At 37.6% G+C, this 15,548-nt stretch overlaps 1 protein-coding gene across 1 annotated transcript in view; it reads left to right on the plus strand.

Annotated features, from left to right (window-relative positions):
* Col4a5 (collagen type IV alpha 5 chain) overlaps positions 1-14,897 on the plus strand; it is a 222,209-nt gene extending 207,312 nt beyond the window's left edge. The window contains exons 47-53 of the mRNA XM_052171348.1: positions 2-130; positions 366-464; positions 2,439-2,651; positions 8,552-8,729; positions 10,701-10,815; positions 11,558-11,730; positions 14,769-14,897. Of these exons, the coding sequence (XP_052027308.1) occupies positions 2-130; positions 366-464; positions 2,439-2,651; positions 8,552-8,729; positions 10,701-10,815; positions 11,558-11,730; positions 14,769-14,850 (989 nt within the window). The 3' untranslated portion in view covers positions 14,851-14,897. The remainder of the gene's footprint in view (position 1; positions 131-365; positions 465-2,438; positions 2,652-8,551; positions 8,730-10,700; positions 10,816-11,557; positions 11,731-14,768) is intronic.
* The last annotated feature ends 651 nt before the right edge of the window (positions 14,898-15,548 follow it).

Consider the following 15,548-nt stretch of genomic DNA (forward strand, 5'->3'; position numbering starts at 1 on the left):
GGTCCTCCTGGGTTGCCTGGTCCTTCAGGACAGAGTATTGTAATCAAAGGAGATCCTGGACCTCCAGGGATTCCTGGACAACCTGGATTAAAAGGTCTACCAGGACTTCCAGGCCCTCAAGGCCTACCAGGTACCTTTGTAGATCATTGTTTAAGGCCCATGTATTTGAGAACATTCCCTTGATTCCCTTTTTTACATGCAAGCAGTTAGTCTCTCATAATGACAGTTCTTACAAGGACTAAGAGGCTACCACAGATCCCACTTCCTTTTTTCTTAAAAATGTTAAAATAATTTAGGCCCAACCAGATTTCTCCTCTGGGCAAGATAATTTAAATTTGTGTGAAAATCTATTTCTTTTCTTGTAGGTCCAATTGGCCCTCCAGGAGACCCAGGACGCAATGGACTCCCAGGTTTTGACGGTGCAGGTGGGCGCAAAGGAGACCCAGGTCTGCCAGGACAGCCAGGTAAAATGACTAAAACAGTGATGTTTGCTACGGTACTTATGCTTTCAACGCCTTTGGATATAAGGCTGTACTGGAGCTCTGACAACTACTTACGGAGAAAGCATGAATAGCTGTCAAATCCAGAGCTGGGAAAAATTGGAAGATACATCCAAAGAAATATGCTATACCAGACAAGCATAAATATGTTGCATTTTGTTTTATATAATGCATTAGAAATTCAAGATATCCTTCTATGTATTCAATATAATTACTTTTCAACTATTTTGTTTTATTTTATTTTAGTAGGCTTAAACCTAGGGACTAAGTGTGGGGGACAGGCTACTATTGAGACACTTCCCCCCGCTCTACTCAATTAATTTTCAGTGTATTTATTTAAATTAATTAACTACCTTAGAACAATTTGTTAATCTTTCTTAATTTTGTAATATTATAGAAAACAATTTCCCCATACAATGTAGTAAATATAGATGAAATGTTTAAATTATCACCATAAAATTTTGAAGATTGTAGTAAAATCTTCTGCTGAGAAAATATATTGTTATACAGATTTTCAAAGTCAGCCATTAATATATCCTTTTATAATATTAACTTTTGTTTCTGCTAAATGTATTTCATCTTCTTGGGTTTTTTTTTAACTCAATGTGTTACAATATAACCATGGTTGGCCCAGTCTTTACAGTGTAGCCTGGGATAGCCCCATGGCAATCCTCTTTTTTTGGCCTCCTAACTACTGAGAATCACTTTCTTACATTTCTATCACAAGTCAACCTAATCCCAAAGCAAATTTTATTAAACTTATAAAAAAAACCATTAATATGATTGCTAAAATAAAAGCCAGGTGATGGTGGTACAGGTTCTTAGTCCTAGCTCTTGGGAGGCAGAGGCAGGTAGATCTCTGTGAGTTCAAGGCCATCCTAGTCTACAGAGTGAGTTTCAGGACAACCAGTGTTATGGAAATAATCCCTGTCTTAAAAAATAAAAAAAGATTATAAACATAATAAATTGTTAATATGTTAGTAACTCTGGGAAATATAGTTATAAAGCAGAGTAATATAAACATAAAGCATATGTATTAGAAAGAAAGTATCTTTGGTGACAAAACAATGTAGTAAAAAATAAGGATCCTCTTAGAGCCAACACTGCCAATTCAGTATCTTAGTGTTTCCAGAGAATGAACAAATTAGTGACATCTTTATCACAGGTATTGCTATGAAGCATACTAAAAGCAAGAATTAGCATACACACAATAGTTAAAGCCCTGGGTATAAGGAGAACCACCAGTGGCATATTAAAATGATGCATTTTGGATGCTGTGGAGATGGCTCAACAGTTAAGAGCCCTGACTGCTCTTCCAGAGGTCCTGAGTTCAATTCCCAACAACCACATGGTAGCTCACAACCATCTGTCATGGGATCAGATGCCCTCTTCTGGTGTGTCTGAAGACAGCTTCTGTGTACTCACATACATAAAATAAATCTTTTTTAAAAAAAATAGATGCATTTTGAAGGCTTTAAAAGAATATGTTATATATTTTCTAAGCAAGTATCCTTCAGAAAAATTCTCCAGTTGTATTAAAGAAAACATTTTTAGCAGTAAATCTGGAGGTGCTATGGAAACCATGCCCTTCTTTTCCTGTGGTTAAACAAAGCAGCTGGTGAAATTTGGTCAGAAGATTCAAACTCCTTTAGTATAGCAAGAGAATAGATAACATGCTGGCTTCCTACCTATAATTCTGTTCAAGAACTTTAGTGCTTAATGTCTTCAGCCTATGCCAGGAGGGAATAAATGCATTTAAATCTCTTTGAAAGAAAAGAAAATAATCTCATTTGTCTCTATACCTATTATACCTGACAATGCTTTTATAGACACCACATAAAACTTGAATAAGGTAACTAATTACTATGCTTTGCTAATAGGCACAATAGTGGCTCAGACCTTACTTAATCTTGTATACCAATGATTTCATACAAATAGGTGCCCGTGGATTGGATGGTCCGCCAGGACCAGATGGATTGCAAGGACCTCCAGGTCCCCCTGGAACCACCTCTGTTGCCCATGGATTCCTCATCACACGTCACAGTCAAACAACAGATGCCCCACAGTGCCCACAGGGAACAGTCCATATCTATGATGGCTTTTCTCTCCTGTATGTACAAGGAAATAAAAGAGCCCATGGTCAAGACTTGGGTAAGATAATTGGCATCTGACTTCTTTCTATGCATTTTGTATTTATTTCAAAAATCTTCTGAAGGTTTAAAGTGACCTTGGACAATATCAAAATATTCAGCTCTATTCTTTGGGGCCTTCAAATTGAAGAGTATGTCAGAGAGAACTAATTACATTCACTATCAATTTCAAATGAATAATTTTGACTTCAAATTAAAAACCTTAAAAGCATTGTAGCTAGTACAAGGTACCTTTTATTTCTTGGTTTAAAGCAGGATGACTTCAAAGGCATGTTTCCTTTTACTTAGTTTAGTAATGAAGCAGTTGTCCAGGGCACTCTATAGTATAGCAGCTGCTTGATTATGCAGTGTTTGTAATTTATGGATGACAGATTCTTATTATGAGCTATTCAATGCATCCCCACATGTCTTCTCTATATTTAGTCAATAGCATGAGGCTGCACTGATGACTATCAAGAACCTCTCCATTCCCATGATTTCTTTTTTGCAGTTTAAACATTGGTTGATAAGGTCTGATCGTTTTATCTAAGGCTGTTGATATTAAAACCTACCCTCCAATTTACATCCATGAAAATGTTTGAGAAGATAGTTCTAGGCTCTCAACTTCTGGGATATCTATGGTTAGACGCCTCCTAAGGTCTTATGGTCTATGAGAATAGTTCTGAGCAGCAGAGCTTCACAAGTGTCTGCTGCTTATTCTGTTTTAAGAGTGCTTGTCCATGTCAGGTGATGGTGGTGCACACCTTTAATCCCAGCACTGGGGAGGCAGAGGCAGGCTGAGTTCTAGGCCAGCCTGGTCTACAGAGTGAGTTCCAGGACAGCCAGGGCTACACAGAGAAACCCTGTCTCGAAAAACAAAAAAACAAACAAACAAAAAAAAACAAAAAAAAAGAAAGAAAGAAAGAAAGAAAGAAAGAAAGAAAGAAAGAAAGAAAGAAAGAAAGAAAGAAAGAAAGAAAGAAAGAAAGAGTGCTTGTCCACACCTGGTAGTTCATTCTCCCTCATTTGCATGGAAGTCAAGGTTTATAGATCATTCAATGAAACTGAGTAAAATAAGAATCGGTTTTACGTTTCTCCCTTCCTCTGTATTTGTTATGCTCTTTTGATTTCCTTTTCTCCTTTTCATCATTCCTTCATTATATTTTTTCTTTATTGCTTCTTTATAGCTTCTTTTCCTAATCTTAAATAGACAACTTTTTTTAAAGTCATGTTTAGATAACTTGAAATGTTACATTAAAAATAACTCAGTAGTTTTCTATAATCTTGCTCTCTCCTTTATCTATCCTGTCTTCACTGAAAAAGTCAAATTTGTGTTTATAGTCAAAGGTTTAAACATGAAATTTCAGAACTGTAGAGATAGTTCAGCAGTTAAGAGCACTCATTGCTTCTCCAGAAGGCCAGGATCCAATTCTCAGTACCCACATGACAGCTCACAACCATGTATAATCCCAGTTCCAGGGGATCTAGTGCCCCATTTGGACCTCAGTAAACACTGCGTGCACATAGTACATACATGCAGGGAGAATGTCATTACATGTAAAATAATGAATAAAAACTAATTAAATATGATTAACATATTTATCTAACATAAAGATAAATGCAATTCATTAGAATTTTTGATCACTATAACATCTTAACATATAATACATATAGAAAATAGGATCCATTAAGTATTATTTTATAACTTTCCAAAATGTATGTTTTTGGTCAATTAGAGTCTTCTCAGACTTGGTACCTTGGTACCTAGATACTCTTTAGGCTTGGAACAGAAAAAGTCTGGAAAAGTAGTTTAAATATCCAAGAGTGGTCTGTATTGAGAGGACTTTGCTAAGGTTTACATTATGTTAATGAATGAACAAAGATAAACAAGAATATCTTTGATGTTAAACATTACCTGATGGAATATTTTCTGGTATAGATTGGTAGAAGGACTGCAATATGTTTTTGTATTTTTTTGTGATTATAATACAATTGCATAGTTCTGTATGCCCTTTTCCCCTTCCAAATTCATCTTTGTAATCCACCTTACTTTCTTTTAAAGTCATGGCACACACATGCACACACCATAACACCATATATATATATGTTCATTCCATATAAAGTACTGTATATACATGTTTTCAGTGCTGACCTTTCCGTATTAGATAACCAATTGGTGTGATCTTCTCTGGAGGAGACAAATTGAATTTTGGAATTTCTGTCTGAGAGGGAGAAAAGAAATATTGAAAACCAATAATCTTTTAAGGCCTTGTTATTTGGGATATGGGAAGTGCATGGTATCATGGTTTAAAATTTTTGAGACTGTAATAGTGATCCCATATTATTATGGGCACCCAATAGCACATATTTGTTTAAACACCATAGTTTTATCATTATGGGACTTTCTCTTATGCACATTTTCCTTCATTTTATGAGACCAGGACAAACAGAGTGAAATAATTGGACAATAGATTGGCTTTTTTAAAAAGTTACTGTATCATATACATAAAACTATCAAACCCTTTGTCTAATTTCATAAGAACAACAAAGGTAGAAGACAAACATTTTTCCAAAAATGTATAAACACAGAAATTGGCTAATAGGGTAAATCACTTAATTAAAGACACACAAGTAATAAATTATATCGTTAGGACTTGAACACAAACCATGGGAATTCTTTTTCCCATTACTTTGTTTATTTACTCACTTTACATCCTGATTGAAGCCACCCCCTCCTCTCAGTTCTCCCTCATACAGCCCCTCCCCCTATATTTCCCTCTACTTCACCTCTAAGAAGGGGGAGTGCCCCCTGGGTACCAACCCACCCTGGCACCTCACGTCACTGTAGAACGAGGTAAATCCTCTTCCACTGAGGACAGACAAGGGAACAGGAGCCACAGGCAAGCAACAGACTTAGGATAATCCCCTGCTCCAGTTGTTGGTGGACCTGCATGAAGACTAAGATGCACATCTGCCACATATGTGCAGGGGCCTAGGTCTAGCTAGCCCTTATATGTTCTTTGGTTGGTGGTTAGTTCAGTCTCTGGGATCCCCCAGGGGTCCATGTTAGTTCACTCTGTTTGTCTTCTTGTGGAGTCCCTTTCCCATCTGGGTTCCTCAATTCTTTCCTCAACTCTTCCACAAGATTCTGTGTGCTCTGTCCAATATTTGTCTGTGGGTCTCTGCATTTGTTTCAGTCAGCTCCTGGGTGGAGCCACTCAGAGGACAGTTCTGCTATGCTCCTCTTTATCCATCTGTGCTGACAGATATAAACATAGCTGGAACTCCAAGGTAGCAGAAGGAGGAAGGCAGGGCTATAATGTGTCCTTATTGATCCTCTAAAGGCACATTCCTCCCCCAAATTGTCAGGGATTGCTACTGCATTCATTTATGTCTATTTCACACAGGGCGCCTGTGTATCCAGGCCAGCAGTGACAAATATAGCTGTCAACAGTGTCTTCACATGTTGCATTTGTGACAAAGCTTTGACCCATAAAGAGTCATCACAGTCTCACAGTGTGTCCCTGTGAACCCACTACCCGTGCAGTCATATAAGTAGTTGTTTCCTCCATCCACACATAGACCTCCACACATAGACGTGACTGACTGGCACACTCATCAAGGTTGTCTTTACAGTGGTCTCCAAGGAACCTCTTGTCACAAAAGGACTGTGTTACAGGAATCAATGGCTACTCCTGCTCCTGTGTGCTTGTATACCACAAAATCCTAAGTCTGTCCATGTTTAAGTTGCACAATGCTGCCATTCCCTTTCATGTGACCTTGAGTCAATTATTTTTCTTTCAGCCAATTTTGTATGTTGGGTTATTTTTTCAACTAAATCAATGACTTTCAAGCTGAGAACCTTTGCAAAGATCCCTAGGCCTTTCCCAAATCCATCACATTCTAATTCCAAATATTTGGGGGAAGATATTCAGTGCTGGGGATTAAAACAAATATCTCAAGCATGTGAGGAAAACCTTGTACAACTAAACCATTATACAGACCTATAATTTCCAAATGTTTCTGATTGTTATCAGTCCTCAGTTTGAGAAAAATATGTCCCTTCAGACACATAAGTATACACTCAATTTTCAAATCCTCATTTCCCGTGTTTACTTTCTCCTACAGTTGACCTGTATTTGAGGTAGTTACCTTTTCCACACATCAGTCCTCTTTTATTTTATGGAAGAATTCACATTCAAAAGGACTGTTTAAGCTCATTAAGACATAGTTTTAGAGGATCTGGAGACATGGCTCAATAGTTAACCATGTGTACTGCTCTTGCAGAAGATCCAAATTTGGTTCCTAGCACACACAGGTTGGACTCTTCACAACTACCTGTAATTCCAACTACAGGGTATCTGCCTTCCTCTGAGAGTACTTCACTTACATGTATACACACACACACACACACACACACACACTTAATTAAAAATAAAATCTTTAAAATTAAAATTAAAATAAATATATTTGGGTAGCACTGGAAATATAGCTCAGTAACAGAGTTCTTAAGTAGCTAGTCCTAGACCTGGTTTTAAACTCTAACACTGGGGGTTGGAGAGATGGATCAGTGGTTAAGATACTGACTGCTCTTGCAGAGGTCCTGAGTTCAATTCCCAGCAACTACACTGTGGCTCACAACCAGCTGTAATGAGAACTGAAGCCCTCTACTGGTGTGTCTGAACATTTATTACACATAATAAATAAATCATAAATCTTTAAAAAAAGAATGTAACTATTAAAAAAACCCTAACACTACAAAAAAAGCAAAACAAAATTGAAAAAATATTTCTAACAAAAAATTAATGTATTCTATGTTTAGTAATTTAAAACGTATATTATGTCATTTGTGAGTGAGTAATTGTAATGAGGACAAGTCAAAGCACAATGTTTAACATATAAAGTCATATTGCTATGGAAACCTTTAAAGTTAATTAAATTTTTATCTCAAAAAGATAAAATAGCTTATTTAGGCTGTTCTATTACTGTGGAAAATGCCTGAGAAAAACAATTAAAAAAAATAAAGGATTTATTTTATACCATAGTGTCAAAAATTTCATTCCATGGTCTGGTGGCTTCACAGTCTCCTGGCCTTGATGAGGCAAAACATCATGGGAGAAGGGTATGAAAAAAACAGACATATTCATTTCCTGGTTATCAGAAGGTAGAGAATTGAAAACCTATACTGGTAGACTTTCTTTTTTATCTTTCTCTTTTTAATCCTTCTTCATCTCCAACCTGTTGGATGATATCCATATTCAGGATGGACTTTCCTTAACATTTCCACAGGCACATCTAGAGATGTGCTTTACTAACTTTGTAATATGAGGGATATAATAATGAGGGATGTCTCAATCCACGGAGGTTGGGAATCTACATTAAACAATTTAATCTTGACTTTCCTTTCCTTTGTTCTTCCAGCAGTTTTTCCTTCTTCTTTTATATATATTTACCTTTTGGTTTATCTCTAAACCTGTCTGTAGTTGGTTAGCATTTTTATTAATATTATTTATACACTTGAGATTGCTAGCCCACACAAGATAACATATTGAACATAGCTTAGAAAGGGGGACATCATGGAACAAGACATAGGTAGATTCTACAAAGACTTTGTGTGTCCTTTATTTGTACTAAAAAAATGCATAAATTTTCATCAATAGGCACCATTGTATATAAGATCCATAACCAATTAAAAGAACACTGGGGCATGTATAAAAAACCATAACAAAATCTGCATTCATTGTAAAATGCATCTTGATTTTATAAATGATAAAATGAGTGAATCCTAGGGTTAAAAATTATTGTGTTTGTAATCTGAAAAATGTGCACCAGTTTCATTGTGAACTATTTTATTTTATGGCTTTAGGATAAACTAAACATCATAATGCAGTCCTTCATCTTTTTCTTTTCAACTCTTCATAGGGACGGCTGGCAGCTGCCTTCGTCGCTTCAGTACCATGCCTTTCATGTTCTGCAACATTAACAACGTCTGTAACTTTGCTTCAAGAAATGACTATTCTTACTGGCTTTCCACCCCAGAGCCCATGCCAATGAACATGGAACCCCTGAAGGGCCAAAGCATCCAGCCATTCATTAGTCGGTGAGGCACTGGTTTAGCTTTGACATTTACCAGTTCCCCCTTAGTTTAGCTAGTAAGAAATCAGTGTAAAATGGATAATCAATGATACCCATCCCAAGTTAAGTATACAAGAATGATTTTTAATATTCATTCCAATGTTAACTTTGAACTGCATTTCTTAGAAATCAACTTTTGACTAAGTCCCATGCAAATCACTTTAATATAAAGAGAACTCAGTCTAGTTATTATGCAAATATACCTGTGTATATTTGTACTGGTTCTTACTAATTTGGGATGCATCTATCTTAGGCTAAGTACTACAAAAGATCAAACTGAAAAAAAATGGAAAAAGTATAGGAGAAAGGATGTTTAATTGTAACCAAAGAAATCTGAAGATATGTGTCAAAAAGAAATGTGTTTGAAACTGGTCTGTCTTTGGTAGATTGGAAAACAACTAGATACACATACAATTACAAAGGGAAAATCATACTAAGGAGAGAAAATGAGAATGGTAGTAGATGAATGTATCTGTATTTAAAGTTTTCATAGGAGAAAAGGTTAGAAAGTTAGGTTAAGCACAGATAGTAGAAAGCTTTGCCTGTCAAATTATAACTTGCAAAATCTATTTGGTATATTATAATGAGTAGCCCTACAAGCCATCAACCAATATTTGAGATAAAGTTCAAGGGAGATTAAGGAACTACCAATGTACTTGAATTGCATAGTGACAGACCTCAGGTAGGACTAATAGTATTGTTGTGGTCCTAATGGAGCTGAATTAGATCGCACAATGTTAGACATGTATCACAGTTAAATTGGGAGTTGAAGTAATAGATGAGTTTTGGCATGCTTTTAAAACAACAAATAGAGGTTGGTACCATCAACAGAGATTTCCTGGTATTTTCAATATTGAAACAATCACTTGAGAATATTAGTGTTATTTTCATTGTGATCCTGATGTGATCAATGAATGTAGTTCTAGTAACTACAAGCAATGAATCATTCATTACTAAGTCCAATTTCTTTGCCATTAAATAAAAAGATGTAACCTAGTTTGGCTTAAAAAATGATTATTTCCTTATTTTTTCCTTTGTAACATAACTAGTTACCTAACTCTCTCTCTCTCTCTGTGTCTCTCTCTCTGTCTCTCTCTCTGTCTCTCTCTCTCTCTCTCTGTCTCTCTCTCTCTCTCTCTCTCTCTCTCTCTCTCTTTCTCTGTGTGTGTGTGTGTGTATGTGTGTGTAAAACACATATAGCATGAAAGTTTGCGGGGAAGATTATTTTTAGTATCAACTTTATGAATTAGAGTTTCCATAATAGAGAATGAATTATGTAGACAAATTTTGTTATGACCTCCATCATATTTCAAGTTTTTTCCCTCATGTTCTTTACTAAAATTTTTATATATTTATCAACATTTATTCTGTGGCCATTTTTACTTACTTTGTCGCTTTCAACCACATCTCCAGCTATTCTTGGTTTGTTGTGCTTACCCAAATATGGCCAAATGGTTAATAAATGTCTTTGGATGAAGAAAAATTGGTGGATGTTGAGAAAATATCTGCTTTTTGTCTTTTCCAGTTGACTAGACATTGTCCTTAACACAATAATAGCATTACTACGTGTCTATCTCCAGCTGGGCCCTTTGACAGCAAGTATGTAGAACACAGTAGGCCAAACTCCTACATCAATTACCACATTGACTACAGCAAGTATGAATTCAAATTTATATCACAATGGAAAATGAAAATGCAATAGCTGTAATTCTACCATGTGTTGAAAGCCTACAGTTTTTGCTTATAAATGCATTACACATAAGGGAAGAGAATTTTTATGCAAACAAAAATGATTCTCAAAGTGCATTTTTCTCCTTTTCTCATCATCGAGGACAGTTGTTAAAGGCCTCCATAATAGGAAGGCTTCTGAAGAAGAACAATTGTTTCCTACACCCTCCCTCTGTAACTCATATTCTCTTTCCCTTTCTGTTACCAGATGTGCAGTATGTGAGGCTCCAGCTGTGGTGATCGCAGTTCACAGCCAGACTATTCAGATTCCACACTGCCCTCACGGGTGGGACTCTCTATGGATTGGCTATTCCTTCATGATGGTATGGAACATGCATCCTTGCATTTCTTGTCACAGCTAACCTTCCATACAAGTACATTTCTCCCAACTTGAACCATCACTGTCACTTGCGTAGTAATCAGCTTGAATCTTAAGTAACTTCTGTCCAAGCACAGTGTTCTCCCACCCACATTTTCTAGAGTCAATTTTATAATATGACTATTGCTTTTGCTCACTGCTTTTAACATGGACACTGTACTCTTACCTTTACTCGAAGTCGCATTCATTGCATTCTAATTTGTGGCCATGTTAGGTATATATTATTGAATAATCACTGTCTTAGTGAGGGTTCCTGCACAAACATCATGAACAAGAAGCAAGTTGGGGAGGAAAGGGTTTATTGAGCTTACACTTCCACATTGCAGTTCATCACTAAAGGAAGTCAGGACTGGAACCCAAGCAGGTCAGGAAGCAGGAGCTGATGCAGAGGCCATGGAGGGATGTTTCTTACTGGCTTGCTTCCCCTGGCTTGCTCAGCCTGCTCTCTAATATAGCCCAAGAGCACCAGCCCAGAGGTGGCACCACCCACAAGGGGCCCTCCCCACTTGATCACTAATTGAGAAAATGCCCCACAGATGGATCTCATGGAGGCACTTCCCCAACTGAAGCTCCTTTCTCTGTGATAACTCCAGCCTGTGTCAATTTGACACACAAAACCAGCCAGTACAATCATTAAAATATTATATAATATATATGTTGTAGAACATTTTCCTTGTCTTTTTTAGCATACGAGTGCAGGAGCAGAAGGCTCTGGCCAAACCTTAGCCTCTCCTGGATCCTGTTTGGAAGAATTTCGTTCAGCTCCCTTCATCGAATGTCATGGGCGAGGGACATGCAATTACTATGCCAATTCTTACAGCTTTTGGCTGGCCACTGTTGATATGTCAGACATGTTCAGGTAAGTTGTTTATGGTTTTAGTTTAGGCCTAAAGCTTCCTTCATGATACTAAGGAAAAGAGAGTCTATTAATGGGTTGTTGACCCCTAGTAAATTTTAGGAATTTGTTGGACCAAGTTGTTTAGTCTTAGCTTGTTCTCCACATATAAATAACTTGTAATATAGATGGGGGAACAAAACACCCATGGGTGGATATATAGAGACAAAGTGTGGAGCAGAGACTTAAGGAAAGACCATCCAGAGACTGCCCCACCTGGGGATCCATCCCATATACAGTCACCAAACCCAGACACTATTGTGGATGCTAACAAGTGCTTGCTGACAGGAGCCTGATATAGCTGTCTCCTGAGAGGCTCTGACAGTACCTGACAAATACAGAGGGGGATGCCCACAGCCAACCACTGGACTGAGCAAGGCTCCCCAATGCAGTAGCTAGAGAAAGAACTGAAGGAGCTGAAGGGGTTTGCAGCCCCATAGGAAGAACAACAATATGAACCAACCAGTACCCCCAGAGCTCCCAGGGACTAAACCACCAACCAAAGAGTACACCTGGAGGAACCCATGGCTCCAGCCACCTATGTATTAGAGGATGGCCTTGTTGGGCATCAATGAGAGGAGAGGCCCTTGGTTCTGAGAAGGCTTGATGCCCCAGTTTAGGGGAATGCCAGGACAGGGAAGCGGGAGTGGGAGGGTGGGGGAGCAAGGGGAGGGAGAGGGGATGGGAAAGGGGGTTTCGGAGGGGAAAACAGGAAAAGGGATAACATCTGAAATGAAAATAAAGAAAATCTCTAATAAGAAAAAGAAACAAACTTTACTTTGTCTTGTAAGTGTGTTTATAGGTGACTTAGTATCAACCTTTCAATATCAAAAAGTCAGGAGTTAGTCTACTACAGTGATATTATCTCAAGAACTTAAACTATAATGTAACTTACAACACATAGTTTCTGTAAATGTTTTCGGGCACTTCATCTGAGTCGTTGAGGAATTAAATAACATATCTCTGAATATTTCAATCTTTTGATGTTTGTCTTTATTTTTATGAGTTGCCTCTTTCTTCATTTTTAAAACCTTTATTTCTTTATTTGCATTCCAGATTTTATTCTCCACACCCCCATCCACCCTCTGACTGTTCCACATCCCATACCTCCTCCCAACCCACTATCTCCATGAGGATGTCCCCATCCTCCAACCCCCACCCAACCAGACCTCTAAACTCCATGGGGCCTCTCTTGAGGGTTAGGTACATCTTCTCTTACTGAACCCAAACCTGGCAGTCTTCTGCTGTATGTGTGTTGGGGTGTCTCATATCAGCTGGTGTATGCTGTCTGGGTAGTGGTCCAGTGTTTGAGAGATCCCAGAGGTCCAGATTAATTGAGACCGCTGGGCCTCCTAGAGGATCACCCTCCTCAGTTTCTTCCAGCCTTTCCCTAATTCAACCACAGGGGTCAGCTGCTTCTGTCCATTGGTTGGGTGCAAATGTCTTCAACCGACTCTTTCTGCTGCTTGTTAGTTCTTCTGGAGTGCTGTCATGCTAGGTCCCTTTTTGTGAGTGTTCCATAGCCTCAGCAATAGTGTCAGGCCTTGGGACCTATTGAACCCCACACAATAATAGTGTTCTCTTTATTTATATTTGGTTGATTTCTGCCCTAAGTTTATTTCCTGCCATCTACTCTTGGGTGAGTTTGCTTCTTTTTGTTCTAGAGTTCTCAGGTGTGCTGTTGTTAGTGTAAGATCTCTCCAGTTTCTTTTCCAAGGCACTTAGTGCTATGAACTTTCTTCTTAGCACTGCTCATTGTGTCCCATAAGTTTGGGTATGATGTGTCAGCATTTTCATTAAATTCCAAGAAGTCCTTAATTTCTTTATTTCTTCCCTGACCAAGTTATCGTTGAGTAGAGAGTTGTTCATTTTCCATGTGTATGTGGGCTTTCTCTTGTTTTTGCTATTATTGAAGACCAGCCTTAGGCTACACTGATCTGATAGGATGCCTGGTATTATTTCAATCTTCTTGTATTGGCTGAGGGTTGTTTGTGACTAATTATATAGTCTATTTTGGGAAAGGTACCATGAGGTGCTAATAAGAAGTTGTATTCTTTTGTTTTAGGATGAAATATTCTGTAGATATTTGTTAAATCCATTTGGTTCATATTCTCTATTAGTTTCATTGTGTCTCTGTTTAGTTTCTTTTTCAATGACCTGTCCATTGGTGAAAGTGGGGTGTTAAAGTCTCCCACTATTACTGTGTGGGGTTCAATGTGTCTTTTGAGCTTTAGTAAAGTTTCTTTTATATTGTGGAGTATTATTCTGCCATAAAGAATTAAATTATATATGAAAGCAAAAAAACATGATATTCAAAATAAGCCACACTTAGATAAATATCCATATTTCCTCTCTCACACCTGGATTCTGGATTTTACACACACACACACACACACACACACACATGCACGTGCACACACATGCATGTCTATACATACACACATGTACACAAATGAAATGAAGTGGAAACAAGATTGTCTGGGGAAAGGAAAGGGACTATGGGAATGATAGAGAGCAAGGGAAGAGAATGGGGGATGAAAGTATATGGTAAATTTTCATTATGGAACCCATCACTTTATGCAATGAATGTCAGCCAACAAAATTTTTGTTGCATACCTGTGATCAGTAGCAGATATTAAGCCACAGCAATCAATGTATATTAAGTGATTAAGGGCCAACATGATGGCTCAGTAGGTTAAGACCCTTGACTCTAAGCCACACTTAGTTTTGTGCCCTGGACCCACACAATACAAGGAAGGGAGCAACTTCTACAACTCATTCTGACCTTTACATACATGCTGTGGCAGGTATGCTTGTACATACTGACAGACAGACAGACAGACTTTTTTAAAAGAGAAAACACACTCTTAAGTCCCTGGTAAAGCTGCTTAACAGAAAGAGAATGTCTAAATGTGAATTCATCCCTATAATAGAATTTAAGTAGCAAAAGTGTATAGAATTGAAATTAGAAACGCAAGCCTGATTTTTTTTTTATTTCCTAGTAAACCTCAGTCAGAGACACTGAAAGCAGGAGACTTGAGGACTCGAATTAGCCGATGTCAAGTATGCATGAAGAGGACATAACATGTTGAAGAATTCCTTGTGTTTTTTAATGTGATTATATATATATATATATAAAAAACTATTATATGTGATTCCCAGGATGCAATGTCTCACGCACTCTCCCCAACTTTACCACTGCTACCATCAATGGTGCTAATATCCTCTATGACAAAGAGAACATGCTGACTAGTAACCATGAAGATTCAGATGTACCTCAGCAATGTGCCAGAGCAAGGTCTCCATTCTTCCTTATGAAAGAAGCAGGGAAGTGACTATACTTCTGGGGGTCCAGAATAAATTCCTTCACGGATTGTAAGACAAAGTTCATATATTTTGTCTAGTTATTAAAATGGCACATTTAAAAATGAATGAAGAGAAGAATCGTACTGAGTAAAATTACTGACTGTGGTTTGAGGAAGTATTCTTTTTCATGGTGCTACTAATCCTAATGTACCCCAGGATTTTAATAAAAGAGTGTTAGTCTTATTTTGTTCTGTAAGTAAAAGAAATGTGTATATTCTGTAAACAACCTCTTAGCTCAAAATGTTGAGCCGTTTAGATGTGATCTGATATAAATCCTTCTTTACTGAAAACCTAGAAAATCTTACTCTGTAGACAGCAAGATATACATGTGAGAGAATTTATCCTTTCATCGAGTTATTACTGAAAGCAAATTAATTGGAAATTTTATCCCCTAAATTCTTATCTGACTTAAAAAA

The sequence above is a fragment of the Apodemus sylvaticus genome, chromosome X (assembly GCF_947179515.1).
Source record: "Apodemus sylvaticus chromosome X, mApoSyl1.1, whole genome shotgun sequence".
NCBI classification, from domain to species: domain Eukaryota; kingdom Metazoa; phylum Chordata; class Mammalia; order Rodentia; family Muridae; genus Apodemus; species Apodemus sylvaticus.